Source organism: Panthera tigris, chromosome C1 (genome assembly GCF_018350195.1).
Source record: "Panthera tigris isolate Pti1 chromosome C1, P.tigris_Pti1_mat1.1, whole genome shotgun sequence".
Taxonomy (NCBI): domain Eukaryota; kingdom Metazoa; phylum Chordata; class Mammalia; order Carnivora; family Felidae; genus Panthera; species Panthera tigris.
Window position 1 is genome coordinate 94608984 of NC_056667.1, and position 17283 is coordinate 94626266.

The window sequence follows — 17283 nt, forward strand, 5'->3', positions numbered from 1 at the left end:
TGCCTTGACGTTGTTCCATTTGTATCATGGTTTTCATTGATTGGGATGTAGTCATGGGGAAACTAAAAGGATTTCCATTGTTGCTGGGAATGTGTGTTGTTCACATTATGGTGGAATATGAAAATGCCCCTTCTTGTTAACCTAAATCAGAATTACTAAGGTGAGAGCAAATCTTCAAGATACCTAATCCAGTACCCCCACTTTTAAGATGAGGAAACACAGTGCCTGATGGGAAATCGTGCAAGTAAGCAATAGAACCTAAATGTAAGCCTCCATCACCTAATTCCCAAGCTTCCTGCCATACCCTACACATCATTTAATTTTGGGTTTTCCCTTTAGTTTTAAGACCCTGGTTTAGATGAAGGAGTAAATATATTCTCAGCAGAACCAGTACTGCTATGTAAAGGCAGATTTTCTTTTAGTAATACGGGGCTGGTCTCAAAATAGGGCTGTTGACAAATGCAATCCAGTCCTTGTGGACATCCATGACTAAAGCATGGGAGCAGGCAAGATCTGTGATCCAGGTCGTCAAGAGGTTGCTTGCGTTGAGGGAGGGTGGAGGAGGGAAGATGAGACGAGACCCTTACACACACTTCTGAGATTCTGTGGCTTTTCTTTGACAAGATAGAACGCCTCTCTGTTCAAATTACCCGTATTTTCTAGTGTATAGCAGGAGAATTGGTATTAAAACAAACATTCCTAATCACATTAGGGTTTGTGGCACATAGTTTGTTTAATCCAGATTGGATACATCAGGTACAGCAGTGGCACATGACTCAATACTGTAAATGATAATACGTTTTAACATATGCACTACAGTTTCAAAAGAAGACGACAGGAAACTCAAGAGTTGTTTTTTTTTTTCATACAAAGTTTTCACATGTTTTATCTTCCTGCAGTTTTGTACAGTATTCCTTTGCCATTGTGATGTTGGTAAGCAAAGCCCATTTATTATATGAAAATAGAAAAGAACACACTTGATGTTTTTCACGATAACATTAATGGGGAGGTGACCTCTAAGGAAAACATTACATTGGAATGTCTGATTATCAAAAATATACCATCCCTCCCACCTCCCAGGTTTGTAAAATAGTCTATTGGTCCAAGGAGCCCCCCAGGATTTGGGTCAGTGCCCTACACTGGTTTAGAGTGACATCATCCAGTGTAGTTAAGTAACCTGCTAAGATAAATGTCATTCCCACACTTGATGAGAAAAACATAGAACATTCTGAATAGAAAACAAGACTCAAAAGGAACCCCTTTAAAGCTATTTCTTTTTCCGATAGCCACTTTCTCTTCATGATCCTGTTTGGGCTCCAAGGGTCATGGATCATAAAAATGGTTTTCCTTCATCCAGTCAGTTTAAAGCTTTGCAAATGAGACTTCATAAGGAAATCAGAAAGGGAAAACAAAAGTCTTCCAGGTTCTTGTTATGGTTACCATGCCAACTAGTTTAGAAGGGAAACTACTATTGCCTTAGGTTAACAGCATTGGGATCTTTCTGCCTTGTAGCTACCTGATAATTGAAGTGAGGGAGCCTGGACCACTGGACTTCGTTGATAATCTTAGAATCTAGATTTAGCTCAATTACAACCACTACCTCTGCAAAGTTAAAAAGTCAAGGAAAAAAATCTACATACGCGTTTCAATGTACACTTCTGCCTATATTCTGGCCAATAAGTGACACGATCCTGAACTGCAGGAATGGTAATTTGAAAACTAGGTAAAAGTCCTTAGCACATTCACAAGGTGACTCTTGTTAACCATGGATCAGCATTAACTGTCCACTTTAATTTCTGTTCAAATTCTTTGTTCCCCTTAGTTTTACTTTTCTACTTGCTGGCCTTAAACTCCCATGTGATTGTAGACTATGTCCAACTGTCACTGAGAATATCTGGTCTTTCAGTCGGAAGTTAGTCCTGAATTTGACACGTTCTAAGAATGGGGGATGAAGGCGAAATCGTACAGAGTTTGCTTCTGGAGGTCCCGGTTCCCGGTGCTCCTGAATGGAATGCTTCCTCCCCCTAATCACCACCCTTGAAATCCAAGTATTAAAAATATAAGCAAGCCCCAGAGTAATGCAACATGATGTGGAAGAAAAATCTCAGGGCGAGAAGTCTAAGCCCTGGATCACAATCACGGTTCTGCCACTCACTTGCCATGCTGTGTCACTCAGTTTCTCTCCACCTGTTTTCCCTCTCTGTGAATCAAGGACTTAGTCACTTGACCCACTACCATCAGAGATAGTAGTAAGGATCAAAAGGACCCCGGAAGGGATGCTTTGAAATGTTTTAGCCCTCTCTTCATTGAGAAGAAGTAGCATTCGACGGAAAGAAAACTGTTCACTTGTTCACCTTTTGTTTGTTTGTTTGTGTTTGTTTTGGACAGAATTGATAGTCCATAGCTGGTTCCACCCAGAGAATGGTGGCTTCAAAAGATGGTTGGTATTAGCACAGTCAAATGGTTTCCAAGGGCTGTGTCCAAGTGGTATTGACATTTACATAAGACTATGTCTCTAATTACAGCATGTATTCTTTGATGGGTCTTCTCCGAAGCATCACTGCTCCTAGAGGCAGCGAATGTAGTGGAAAAAGCATTAGACTAATAGCCAAGGGCCTTGTGTTCTGGTCCCAGCTAGGACATTAAATGATTGCATCACCTTGAGCAAGTCACTTAATTTCTCTGGGCCTCAGCTTTCTATGCTGGAAAATCAATTAGATATTCTTAATGCCTTTTAGTTCTAATACATTCTTAATACGATGTTTTCTAAGTTTCCATTCATTTGAACATAGCCTATTACTATCATTATTTTTAACCCTCTCTGGTGCTTAGTGGGACTGAATGGGGCAAGGTGTTTCGGGAATCTTCTATTATGCTGAAGTGGTTCAAGAAACTCAGGAATCATTGCCCCAGAAAGCCATTGCCTCCAGAAAATCCTGATATCCCGGTTCTTCGGTCACTGGCCAATGAGTTAGTCATTGAACCGATCCAGCACACTTAGGCCTTTTTGTTTACTCACAAAAGTCTTCTAGCAGTGTAGTCTTGCTGTTCTCTCTTGTGTAGAGGAGTCCTTTTCCTGGGTTGACATCTCTTGGACCATTGGTGAGCTGGGTCTCTTATCCCTGGCTGCAGCTACGTTGGGGGATGGAGGTGAAGGGGACAGTCTGAAGTCTCTTAGGAACTGGCTTAATGTGAGATTTATAAATGAAATTGAAGGAATACAAAATAGTTAATTAGGGTCAAAAAATGAGAAATTATGTGGGACATGATTTTAAAAATTTGTTCATTAACTTTTGTGGGAAGCACTAACACGCTCAGTCATAATGATCAGTCATTATTCTAACCCTGTGATGACCGGTTCTTAAACACAGGCAGTTTGTATGTGTATGCAACCATGTTCCTATTTACCTCTTTATTCCTTACTCCGCACTCAGTTTTTATTCTTTTTTAGCAGGCTCCACGCCCATCGTGGGGCTTGAACTCATGACCCTGAGATCAAAAGTCGTGTGCTCTACTGACTGAGGCAGCCAGGCACCCTGTGACTCAGTTTTTATGATGTAAACTTAGATACTTAGATATGCTTAATTTTGTTCCATTACCATTCTTTCAAAGGAAATAATCTGTTTCTAGTCCTTTGCCTGCCCTCTGCATGGAGTCCAGCCCAGTCTTTCCCCTTCCCTGATGGGATATGTGTATGAAGTGAACGGATTTAAGTACTGATTCTCAGGTGTGTTTAGGTTGTTGTTATTGTGTGTGTGTGTGTGTGTGTGTGTGTGTGTGTATTCCTGTGTATATATTCCTGTGTATATATTCATCTGTAGTTGCAAAGCTTTTCTGTCTACTTAGACCACAGGCTCAGAAGGCCAAAACCACCCCATTCTCATGTTAGGGGGAAATCCTGGAGGCTGGACCGAGAGAAAGGACTCAGTCAGTGGTCAGTGAGGATAGTATAATGAGATAAAGGTCGAAGGCTCCCTCTCCTCTGCCCTTTTGCACACCTTCTGGTTAGGAGCCATCTCAGAACCCACTGGCCTTCCCCTTCCACAGGCTCAACAGAGCTGGGGACATAGGGAAGCCCACTGAAGGTGTTCTTAGGTTCCTGACTAGTGCAGCTTGTCTAGATGGCTGTGGCGGGCAGAGAGGCTCTTGGCCTACAATTGAACTTCTAACCACTAAACTGTAGAATGGATGAGGAGCTCCTGAATCTCAGAGGCCAAGCCAGAGAGACTGCAACTGGGGAGGGCGGGAAGGGGCCTCTCATCCTGAGGCCCACCTGCTCTGCTCTAAGCAGTGAAAATGGTGGGAGGCTTCCAGAAATGCTTTTCCCAGTCCCACCAGGGTGCAAACCACTTGAACAGGTTCTCCAGAACTTAACAGTCACTCCCTCACTTGCACGGAGGTGATCAGGCTTCGCCCCCATTTCAGTTACCTTCAGGGACATCAGGCCTGAAGACTCTTCAGACCTCAAGTCATTTTTCAGACCATGTAAGACTCATCTAGAATCTCTCACTTGCTTTTGCACTTTGGAGCATCCTTCACTGAAGCACACAGGCTCGATCTTCCGCAGCCTCCGGATGGGAGTTGCCTTAATTGTAAGGTAAGCCAGAACCTTTCCCTTTCTGCATGAAACTGCTAACGGGGCCTCTTGGCAGAGTTCTGATGGGCTTTATGGTGGGTCCTGTAAGAAGGGTACATAACAAGGTGCCCCCGGGGCCTACTACAGCTGTGAGGCCTGGGCTCTTCTCTCTTCACTGGCACACACCAGACTTGACCACGCCTCTCAGGTATTGGCTATTTCCTGTGTCAAGATCCCAGCGTGAAATTTCTGGTCAGTCCCTTTTTTCCCCAAACACCAGTGGTTCCAACCACAAGGGAAGCACTTTGTTCTATAAAGTGGACTTCCCTCATCCCTAAACTCTCCCTTTTTGGCTTTATTCTTTTCTCTTCCACAGCTGCATTCACACAGATATAACTTGCAGGCACGAGTCTGCAGGTGCTTGGCAGTAGGAGAAGGCTTTACTAACACGTCTCAGGATTACCGGGGTCCATGTAGAGACAGATGGCTGGACACAGAGAAGAACAGCCAGGGGGTGAAGCAGAGAGGGACAGAGACAGAGGACATACAGAGGGTAAGTGTTGCTGTGTGGTCAGTTGGCAGCTCTGTGCAGGTCAGCTGGGCAGTGGGGGCCCAGGCTCAGTTGACCTCACCCACCTGGGGGAATGGAGAGAGAACTCAGCAATAACGGACTTCTTAGCCTAAAAGCTTCTGCTATAAAAGAAGAAAAAAAAAACCCTCACAAAATGCATTGTTTTGGTTCAAAGGTATTGGGTCCATGGAGAAAAATATGTCACAAAAATCCGTTGGTGTTTTGTTTTCCACCTTTTCCCATGAATAAATATTATCCATTAAGAGCCTTGAAAAAGGTGCTTAAATACACAGTGTTATATTTTCTTCCTGTTTTGCATGTGACAACTCGGCCTCTGTGCTGCTCTTGGTCTTGTATTTTCCTCACTGGGGGCTCCAGAAACAACTGTTATTTGGTCTGAGGCTCCCCCCCTTCCAGGCCCCGTCCTGGCACACAGCCTCTATACCACCCTCCCACCCCCGTCACCCCATCCCCCATCTCCCCCCACCCCACTTCCTCTGGCCCCAGATGCAGGATCACAGGGCCACAGCCACGGCCACGTCCGTCCGTGCTAGCAGCAGTGAACCTCGGGTGCCCCTTTGCTGCCTCCTTTTCCTTCCAGGCACAAGTTTCAGTGCTAGGGGTGCAACAGGGCAGGCAGAGATAGCGAGGACGGGGAGGGAGTGGTCCCACTGGCCACTCACCAACATGCCAGCCCCTTCCACTCCCACTCCCCACGCCGGCCCTCTGTCCAGTGGGTTTACAAGGCGGAGACCTTGACGACATTGCTGGCTATGGAAGGAATGTTCGTGTTGGGGCCGGGGCTGGCAGGGGGCGGCCGGCTCTCCCCCTCTGGGGTTAGCGCTGGTGGGGTGGGGATGCTGATGATGGCTGTGGTGATCTGGGATGTTTTGCAGTTCGGTCTCAGTCCGTCGTCTGCTTTCAAGTTAAGGCTGGAGCGACTGGGGTAAAAAAAAAAAAAAAAAAGAAGAAGAAGAAAATAAAGAGTGATTTGGTGATGGTTCTTCTTGCTGGTGTCCCAAAGCGTCCTTGACTCCGACATGTCTAGCTCATGGTAACTAGGAGGAAGCTCCAGTGTCCCTCTGTCTCCGTTTTTGGTAGTTAGCCTGTCCCTACCCATTCTAATGATCATTTCTAACAATTGCAAAGTCACGTATGCTGGGCTTTGGAATTCAGGGGATACGTTAGACTGTACCCCCTCCCACGACTGTTTACCTATCATTTGTGGCATTTTTTGCTTTCCCTGAATTCCTTGCCACTCACTGGAGATAGTGGGAAGTGGCCTAAAGTGTAAGCAGAGAAAGGAGGAAAAAGGTCAGTCTGTGGTTCAACAGCAGCCTGAGATGAGCCATGTCTAACACAACTGTGACACTTGTTTCCTTGAGAAAACAGTCCATTCTTTGCACTGGGGTACATCCCCCCCTCTCCCGCCCCCACCACCACCATGGCCAGTTACTGTTTCTGGTATCTTCCGGTATCTAACCCCACATCGGGCCTAAACCTGCTATGGTATCCTCCCAAGCATCTGAAAAGCCTTTGGGTTAACCTGCAAGGATGATGCATTAGATAAGGGGGAGGGAGGGCTGGGGGGGATCTCCTAACGCGGAGACTGTTTCCTTCTGTGACTGGCGCGACTCAAGCCTTGGGGACTGGCAGGGATGGCAGCCACCCACCTGGTAGTGAGCGAGGGCTGCTCGCTGCCCTGGATGTGGATCGTGCTGAGCTCTTGCATGCTGCGCAGGCGAGTGGCCGGCAGGTTGGAATTGGGCAGGTGTGTGGTTTTCTTACTGCGGCGGGAGCAGCAGGTGGTGGTGAGGCCCGGGTGGCTGGACAGCGAGGGACTTCTTGTGGACGGGTAGTTCTGCATCGAGCTCTCCATGCAGTTCTGCTCAAACATCTGCTCATCTATAAACTCGTGGTTCTGCGGGAAGCAGGAGGAGAAGTAGGAAGAGGAGACGGGAAGGAGGGGGATGAGCCCCCCATGCCCCGTGGGGCCGCCTGTCTCTGTCTGGGCCTTGAGAGGAAGGCTCCCAGCTGCGCGGAGCACCGATAAGCATCCCAGAGGGGCGATGTCCCATAAGCACCAAATGAAGAAAGAAAAAGATTCCTATTGGCAGCCCTGGCCATGAGACCGAAGGGTGGGGCCTGCATGTTAAATCCTGCTGTGACAATAACTCCACCTGCAGCTCTGAGCTGAAGGGATACAGAGGGCCTGAAGGGGTGTAGTGGTGTCCTTAGAGCTAGAAGCAGACTTTCCTTGCTTGGCAAGGCTTGCACACGACCTCCTGGAAGTGGCAGACAAGGAGTCACTGGCCTTGGGTAGCCAGTATGCTAGGCAGTCTTTAACGCTAGGTTGGATCTAATGGGTGACATCCGTACGGATCTCGGGTTAGTGTGAGACATCAGCTTTTAAAGGCCCTGGATTATTCACGGAATTGAGAGGGCTTTATTTACTCTTGGAGGCCCGTGTGGTCAAAATGTCAGGGTTATGATTTCTTTTAACTATGGTGCTTCCCCCTCCCCCCGCCACCTGATTACAGGATACGGACCCCTAATATATCCGGAGGCACAGAATTCCCTAAGTCGTTAATGTAAGCATGAGAAGGGATGCTAACAACAGCCTTCCGGTGCTGAACCCAGGATAACTTAAAAAACGGCTGTTTCGCCAAGGTGGCTAAAACTCTATGGCATGAACGGTCTGGCCGAGGCCGCCAGTGTGAGGAGAAAGTCTGGGGAGAGGGAGCATGAGAACAGCGTACAGAGAGAGACCAGCCCCGGCAGCCAGTACCAGGAGTCCCTGCAGGGCCGGAAAGTGGCACACGGATGCCCAGGGGATAGCAACATGGGTGCCACGTTCCGCCACCCCCTCCGCGCCCTCAGGGAGGTCAAAAGAGGGAATCAGAAAGGCAGTCGGGTTGTCGGGCACAAAAAAAGCCTGAGCTGGTACTGGGTATGGCAGTAGAGGTAGGAATAAGCCCCAGAAGAACCAACGGCACATGCAGAGAACCAGACCGGGGGGTGAAGGGAGGAAAATCCACAGACTCAGAAGAATCAGAGAGAAAAACACATCAATTGAATTTTTAAAAAGTTATACCTTGATGGTGGAGGTTCGTACAGATAACAGGGGATCATCCACAAGATAGGACAACCCCTACAGGACAACATGCCAACAGAAGATAAAAACACCATTGATTGTACATTCCAGCATTCCCAAGCTCAGTACCGACATTCAGTCCCTCCATCCCAACATTCCCTGCCCCCCCACCCTGAAATCCAGCATTCCGTCTCTTTCACCCCAGCCCCCCACCCCCACAGTCCGACATTCATTCCCTCAAATCCAGCATTCCACCCCTTCAATGCCAGCATTCCGTCCTTCCGGCCCCAAAGCCTCATTTCTTCAATGCCAACATTCCAGCCCTTCAAACCCAAATCTTTTTACCCACATCCTTTCAGTTGACACATTCCACCCAGCACATGCAACTCGGAAAGGGCAGTTGGATCCGGGCCTATCCCGTTGGCAAGCTCCGAGTCTTTGAGAGAAATTCTAGATGCACCTGTACAGTTCTTGACCGTCAGACATAGTTGATAAATCCGGGAAACTAGGGTTGTCAGAGTACTTTCCCATTTTGGAAGCCCTCTTTGGGTTCAACTGCCATCCATAGTGTCCACATTTGGCTCATACTTAGAGGTATCTAACATCTATTCCCCCTGCATCTAGAGGCCAGGATATGGAGCATTCGGAAGTAGAAAGTTCCTTCCTTAGGGTGCTGAGCCCTGACCATGGGCTCTCTAGGGAGGGAGGGCCTAGAAAGGAACAGGGAAGGGTTTCACCGGGTCTCTCTTTGGTTGTCCACCCTGACTTCTCCTCTTCCTTGCTATTCCTAACACTTGTTGCCAAGGGTCCAGGCTTGGCCCCACTGCCCTTCCTTTCAGTCTGTTTGTGAGGCACAAGCATCATGCCACATTCCAGCTACGGCATCCTAAACCACGGCTCTATTTTAACAATAAGCCCTGTAGAGTCTGAACTCCCTGGGAGCCACAGGGTGATGAAGAAGCGGTGGTACTGATAACATCCTTGGCCAGAGAAATGTAGGCACCGCCTCCTTCATTCACTGTCTTCTGTCCTAAGAGCTATGTAGGGAGCAAAGGAAGGACTCACAAATTGCAGCAACCTAGCCCGAGGGATAGGACAAAAACTGACGCCCTTCTCCACACTTCTGTAACAATCTAGGATAAATTCAGCCTTAGTTTTGAAGAGTGATGGCCTTCGGAACTGAGAAACGGAGAGGCGGAGCCCTTAGCTCTCAGATCACAAAGTGGGCTATGGGGACTATGTAGGGGTCTGCAGAAAGGCTGGGGGTGGGAGGACCGACCTCCTGCGCTGCTGCAGGACAGAGATGGCCTCCCACCCGGGTGACTGTGCCCCACTCATTGGGGTTTTCCCCCTGAGGGTTAACAGAGAACCCATTGCTACTTTTTGGATCTAAAGGCGACTCTGACTTCTGAAGCCTGGGCCCAGAGCGAGGCCATGCGCACAGAGTTCTCTGTGAGTTCTGGCCCTCAGAAAAGAGTCGGGGGTCAGGGGTGAGAAGAAGCGCATTGGGCTGGGACTCACAGTGGTTTTCTCCAGGCAGTGCAGCAGGTGGTGGTGCTGGCTCTCGATGAGTGAAGTGGTCTTGCCCATGTGCTCCTCCTCTGGGGTGCCCTAGGAAGAAAAACAAAAGGCTAAGGATGAAGCTGGTGACTCTTCCCGTCTCCATCTCTTCACTTCTCCACAGGAGGTGGGAGAGCACCAGAAAAATCGGGATGAACCAAATTTCAGGGTCACCATAGAACATGCTAGCTTTCGGGCTGGTGGCCCTTGGTCTATAGCTGGGTTAGGGGTAGTGGTGATAATCCTATGGGAGAGGTCTGTGGACGGGGCCACTCCCTGGAGGGTCTGGAAACGTCTTCCTTAGGGTTCGTGTTGGGGCTTTGGGGTGGCGGTGCCCCTGGGAAGAGAAAGCAAGCCCACCTCCCCAGCCCGGGTCCCGCCGGCACCTACCATCAGCTCCAGTGCCTCATTGAGGAGTCCGTTGCGCTTGCTGTGCAGGTAGGCATTGGAGCTGCCCGTTTTGGCCACGCGGATCCTGGCCAGGCGAGCCTTCTGCAATCGGCAGAGAAAAAAGAGTGAGCGAGACTGAGAAATGAGACAACAAGCCTGGGAGGAAAAGCCAGAGGCGGCGGGCTGCCCCTGCACGGCTGTGATCCCAGATGAGGTCTGATGAAGGGGAGGAAGCGGCTTCTTCCCAGCCGCACGGATCTCTGTTTATAGATCCTGGGACCGGGTCTGAGACTCTGTGTACCCACTTAGTGCAGCTTGGTTCTGGTCAGAGTTCCTGGGGGTTTCCACTCGTCTCTCTGGTGGAGAGCCCTGATGGAATCCCGGCAGGAGAAATACCACTCATCAAAGTCCTCCCTCCTTCCAAAAGCTTTATGACCTTTACTCAGTATCACATTAGAGTATGTCTCATCTCTAACTAGACTGCCAGCGGTATAAAGGAGCATACGTTACAGCTCTCCCGATTGTCCCCTAGGGTCCAGTGTGGTTCCCCGTATCCAGCAGGTGCCCAAGGATCAGTTAATTATGAGGAAAGCAAGGAGTGTGCATATGTGCCCTTCACCACTTCTTAACATCTTCCCTTCTTTCTATTTTTTCCCTTAGCACTTATTACTAAGGTAGTAATTGGTTTCTATGTTTATTTTGCAACTGTCCCCCAGAATGTAAACTCCTTGAGGACAGGAGTTTTTGTTTTGTTCACTGATATGTACCCAATGCCTAGGAATTTTTAAATTAATAAGTGTACTTAAAGTTGCATTTCGGTTTTGGGGAGTGGATTCATGCATGGATGTGCCAATACATGTATATTTTTGTCACGCGTGTCTGTGCAAATGAGAGCAGGTGCATGTGACATGGGGGCCGGTGTGTATATGACGGGGGGGGGGGTGGAGCACATTTTCATATGCCACTCTGGCTTTAACTAGGACAACTGAAAATCTCCCCAGCTCCAGCCTGGTGCCTTCAGCAGATGCCTTCAGGGCCGGTATCTCAATGCAAGTGCATCTGTCTTGCTTGCAGAGGCCCGGGAGGCTGGACACACTGAACATGCTGCTGCTCTTTTCCTTCCTAATGACCATAATCAGTGTCACCATGACTGCAGCCCAACCACAGAGGGAGGCTGAAAGGGAAGAGTCTTTGGGAGAAGAGGGAGAAAGGAAGGGTAGAGGGCTTCCTGCTGGTTTAAGAAAATGCAGCGAGAGTCCAGGTTCCTGGAGATCCAGAGCTGGCTCCAGGTCCTTGACACTGGGAGCAGAGCCCACGGACTCACAGACCCATCCTGGGGCAGAGGGGTCCCTCCTCCTGCCTCTGCGGAAGTCCCCTGTAACTTCGGCATGGACACTGGGCAGGACCAGAGTCCTTGGAAAATCGTGGCAATTTCCATTTCTCGTCACTCTCTCCCCAGCACAGGGGAGTGTCCCGTCCAAGTGTCCTGCTTGGCTGGTTCACGTGCTCAAAAGATGCTAGGGAGTCAGATCCAGGCTGTCAATAGAAGCACAAAGGATACACTGTATCTCTTGTTTCCTGTGGCCTACGTGTCCCTGTGGGGACAGCTCAACTCCCTTTCCTGGCTTCTAAATATGGGTACGAGACCAGGACCTGGGCCTGGAAGATCTACCTGGGAATCTGAGGAAGAGGGCTTCTCTGGATGGAGAGAATGGAAAGGGGAATCTAGCCAAGAAAGGATGGTGAGTAAGCCCTGTCAGTCCTCTTCTTCTGAGCAAAGAACTTTCATCCCAGCTCCAGGTCTCCTCCCTGGGGAGCCCGTGCCAGCCCTCCCCTCGGCTAAGATGTCTACGTTCAAGCATGTTGCCCACCATTTGAGGATGCGGCTGTTATTGCCTTGGGTGAGGACTGGGTATTGAGAGCTGCATATGGAAATCCGCTTGTGTCAAGCTCATTATTGCCTTCTATAATTTGATTGCACCACTTAGAGCCAGACCTTTCCCGTATCCGGGGTCTGTCTTCATTACTTTCTAGAGATGAAAGATTCTCCTGTTCTCCTTTGTGGCACTTCTTTTAATCTTATCTTACCCTGGGCTCTATTAGAGCAACAGATTGTCATATCAAATGCACAACGCTGTTTAATCATTTCCCACACAGGATAAAGAGGTTTGCAATGTATTTGCAGAACCATACCCAGCACATGAAATTTGGTGAGGATTTCTCATTTGACTTTGAGCTCCTGAGAGCCCGAGTCTGGCCTTTGGGTATTTTTATCTTCAGCGTCTAACACAGAGCTGTGAGCTGAGCAGGAGCTCAAGCAAGTCTGGTGAAGACCCAGGAAGGAAGAAGATCCCTCACAGCTGGTCAGAAATCCATCAGTAAGGCCCTTGTGGTGGGCTCATCCTTGTGCGGACTGGTCAGCTTCTCTCTCCTCCCCTGGTCATGAGCACAACGTGAGAGGTTAAAAGAGAATGTGGGCATCACCTAGGCTACGTTAAAGACAAGAAAATTGAGGGTACGAGGGGAAGTAACTTCTCCAGGGCCAGGCAGTGGGGCTGGAGGGTCTTCCAGCCTTCAGGTCAAATGCTGCCTCCATAACATCCCCCTCCTCCTTCCCTCAATTTCAACTCCTGCCAGCAAGTTTCTAAACCAGATTAGCAAAGCCCAGAAAGTTGCAATTTCAACAGGGATGGAGATTCCAGGGTTGAAGGAGAGGTCTGGAAGGAAGATGCTGTCCCTCTGGGTATGGTTCCAGATGCATCTGTGCCCAAGAATCTGTCAGGCCCCAGGAAGCACTTCCTAGCTGGCTGGCAGATGCTACTGGGCCATGAGTATGGACATCTCTTGCCCTGGGAGAGGCAGAAGAAGGAAAAAGAGGGAGGCACGGAAAAGCCACACGAAAACACGGCCAACTGTACTCCCAAGCACTCATCCCAGAGAAATTAAAGCTTACGTCCACACAAAAACCTATTCATGAACGTTCGCAGTACTTTATAATAGCCAAAAACGTGGTTCTTATAATCCCATGGCGTGGGATACATCCATGCCACGGGATACTGCCCAACAAGAAAAAGGAATGGACTATTGACACACACAACTTGGATGAGTCTCCAGGAATTATGTGAGGTGAAAAGAAAGTCGATCTCCCAACGGTTACCAATCTCCCAAATGGTTACCTCCATTTATGTAACGTTTTTGAAAGGAAAACATGTAGATGGAGGACAGATAAATGGTTGCCAGGGGTTAGGGACAGGGTAGAGGTAGGCTGGGAGGAGTCCTTATAGGTCGGAGCCATTCAGCACCTTGACCGAGGTGACGGGTGCATGAACCTGCATGGGTGATGAAACTGTATCAAACTTCACACACACACACACACACACACACACACACACACACACACTTACATACTCACAATGAGTACAAGTAAAACTGGGGAAGTCTGAATAGGATTGGTGGATTGTATCAACATCCATACCCTGATTGTGATAATCTTATAACTACATGTGAATCTATAATTATCTCAATAAAAATCTCCACTGAAAAAACCCTCCCACTTCACATGCTCCCCTCTCTCCGCTGCTAGACCTCCTTACTTGGTCTCCAATTCACGTGGCTTCGAGAACCTAGTCTCTGAAGCAAATGGTCACGGAGCCATTTTAGTAACAATCTCAAGCAAACCAATTGTGACAGGAAAAGATGATAACTTTTTAAGCATTTCCTTTACACCTGAGGCAGGTGGACTGGAGCTAACCCTCAGGGCTGTCTAGCTCCTGAGTATGTGGTATGGGCTGAGAATTCTCAGCTTCCATGACCTCCTGCCTGTCCTATCTCTTCACTGTCACTACATCCTCTGTACCTGCCTTCCTTGTCTCATGGTGACAGACTTAGTGCTGGAAGCAGGCGGTATTCTTGTATTCTTTTTTTTTTTTTTTTTTTTTTTTTTTGCCTCTCAGAAGAAGCCCAAGGTGAAAGAGACAGTTGAGCAACCTTGAGGAGAGACAGTATCCGGGCAAGGTGAAAACACTGTAAATATTTACTCTGATTTCAGAGGGAGAGAGAAGAGGGTGGGGAAGGAGGCAGAAGGGAGGGAGTATCATCTTTAGCAGCCAGAGGGAGGGATAGGCCAAGGCTGATTCCTTCTGTATGGGGTGGGCTTTTTAAAGTTCCACGGGAAAGGACCACTGTTCTGTTCTTGGCAGGGGCAAAATGGCAGGGGATGTGATGCTCTGAGGGACAGAGGGCACAGAGGGCACAGAGGGCACAGAGGGCAAGGGAGCCACAGGAGCGGCCTAAAGCCCAGTCTGAGTGGACACAGCAGGAGGCTAGTGTGTGAGCTGGGGATTTCTTGGACCCTCACCCACTAGACCAAACACCTCTTTCAGCCTAGCTCCTGGGTGGGTGGGGGGTTTGCTATAGGACCCCCGGCTCTTCAAGGCCTCAGGCTCCTTGGTTTGGAAGGCAGATCCTAGTTTTCCTGTAGCCCTTTCTTTAGGACAGCATAATGAATTTAGATATTGTTCACATTTGCCAGCTGACTTGAACAGGGAACAAGATAAGACTTCTATTTCTGGGCGGCTTGCAGGGGGTGGGGGTGGGAAAGCTTGGACCCTGGGCAAAAAGGTAGGAAATAGGTGTTGGAGAGGATGGAGGGGACAGCACGGAGCCAGAAGATGAACCTAAGGCAGGCTGGCAACATTACAGACCCAGGTCAAGATAAGTCAAAAGGCACCTCAGCACAGGCGGAGGGAGTGACCACAAGGGCACACACAAGGGGATCTGTTAGAAGGGGATCTGTTAGACCAGGAATTGATGCCACCGAAATTGTGGGGCTCAACTGGATTCATGATATAGTTGCATAATATATATTATTAAGTATTTTTATACGTAAATTACCATACATTTCAGAACTTTCATGAACTCTGTGACTTCGTTTCAGTCAGCATACACAGATGTGTTCTGAAATTCTGGATTTTTCTGATATGTCAAGGAAGCCCTGCTTGGTGGAAGGCCAGTAGCAGGGATCAGGGGGTGAGAAAACTACCCAGCTGCATGCAGCATAGGGCCTGACACACAGTAGGTGTGAAAATGTTTGTGGAAAGAGAGAAAGGAAGAAGGAAGGAAGGAAGGAAGGAAGGAAGGGAGGAAGGAAGGGAGGAAGGAAGGAGGAAGGGAGGGAGGGAGGAAGGAGGAAGAAGGGGGAAGGAAGGAAGGAAGGAAGGAAGGAAGGAAGGGAGGAAGGAAGGGAGGAAGGAAAAGGAAGGAAGGGAGGGAGGGAGGAAGGAAGGGGGAAGGAAGGAAGGAGAAAGGAGAAGGAAGAGTAAAATAAGGACACGAAATCTCAGGCCTCAGTAAATGACTCTTTCAACAAGGTCTCCCCTGTCCACTGTACCCAGAAAGGCTCTGACCGTACGCCCTGGAGGTTAAGGGGTACCCTATTTCAGCCCAGGTCAGAAGAGAAATGAACAACCCCCCCTTGGTGCTCCCCTTTCCTGATAGGAATCTGGCAATTCACTAGCCGGATGCCCTAAAAGTGCACTAAAGCTGTCAGACCTTTCCCTTCCTCTGTGAGTGAAGGAGGGCACATACCTGCCCTGCCTTCTCACGCGGTGTTCTGGACACCGCCAACACTTTTCTCAGGGCAGTGGTCCTCCCGGTCTTCAGCTGCACCTCTGCGCCTTAACCCTAAACACCCTGAGGTGACCCACGTCAATCGTGCCGTTTGTTCTGGAGCTCAGTGGCTTCAGGATGTTCCCCTTCCTGAGTATTCATTCTCTTCTCAGCACATTTATGTTTTGTCCGGATGTTTTGTATAGGTTGTCATAGGGTATTGGAAAGCAATGATGTTCCCCAGTAAGCTCCTGGCAGGGAGAGGGAGGGGCCCAGGCACTGCTGAGTGTTGGTGGCTGAGGTCTTGAAGGGGAAACCCGGGCTCAAGGAAACTGTGTGGAACATCCAGGAGGGAGATCATCAGCTTATGGATAAATGAGGGTCTGTTGCACTTGGCAGCTGGAACGCAGGACACTGGTAGGTAGGGAGGGACACAAAGCTGCCTTACCTTCCAAAGCCAGGGGCCGTCTGTGCTGGGATCCGCCCGGGCAGTCCAGGCCTGGCTACCTGACTGTGATAGCGGCACAAAGCAGAGGGCCAGGCCCCTGTCTGGTGCTGTCTCCCAGCCTCCCAGGGCCGAGGCTTACCTTTTGTGCCCTGCGTTTATCGGCTCTCTGATTCTGGTGGTAAATCCGGCTGAAGTTGGAAACAATCACAGGAACCGGCAGGGCAATGACCAGAACACCACTCAGGGAGCAGATGGAGCCAAAAATCTTCCCTGCAATTGTCTTGGGCACCATATCTCCATATCTGAGAGAGAGACAGAGACAGAGACAGAGAGAAACAGGTGTGAGGAAGAGGGGTCACTTGGGAAATAAGCCAGACATCCCTGCCCATCACTCACCTATCCATCCATCCACCCACCCACCCACCCATCCATTCATTCAACAATTGTTTAAAGTGCCTACTATGTGCCGGCTATGACCTGGCACTGAACAAAGACAAGATCCCTGTGTTCCCAGAGCCAACAACCTACAAGCAGAAGACCATGAACAAGTGAGTGAACACATAAAAACACTGACTTGTCTTTATTTCTAGGAGGAGAATAGAGACAGGTGCTGTTCCAGGTACGGGGAGCGTGGTCAGGAAAGGCCTCTCTGAGGAGCTGACATTTCAGCTGAGATCTGGAGGTAAAGGATCCCGGTCAGGGGACACACTTGGGGAAGAGTGTGCCAGGCAGAGGGAACAGAAAGTCAGAGGCCCTGAGGCAAGAGGGAGCGTGGCCTGCTGCAGGAATGATTACAGACCCGCGGGTGGTGGGGCGGGCGCGGAGGGTGGTTGTACAAAAGGAGGTGGAGGCCACCACACAGAGTATGGATTTTGTCCCAAATGCAGCCAGCAGCCATGGGTGAGTATTAGGAAGGAAAGCAGCACCATCTCACGTATGTCCATCAAAATAACACGTAAGAAAACCGCCCTCTCCTCGTGGAGATTCACCACGCACAAAGCACTCCTGCACACTTACCCCACATGAGCTCCGCGAAC

The 17283-nt window shown here is 49.2% G+C and overlaps 1 protein-coding gene across 1 annotated transcript; it reads right to left on the minus strand.

The window, feature by feature from the left end:
• Positions 1-5886: 5886 nt before the first annotated feature.
• LOC102962303 (potassium voltage-gated channel subfamily D member 3) lies at positions 5887-16566 on the minus strand. Its single transcript, XM_015534951.2, has 6 exons — positions 16386-16566; positions 10192-10293; positions 9763-9852; positions 8242-8298; positions 6821-7068; positions 5887-6088 (listed from the first exon to the last, which is right to left on the minus strand). The coding sequence occupies exons 1-6, from the start codon at positions 16536-16538 to the stop codon at positions 5887-5889; spliced, it is 852 nt and encodes a 283-aa protein (XP_015390437.2). The 5' UTR covers positions 16539-16566.
• Between the last annotated feature and the right edge of the window lie 717 nt (positions 16567-17283).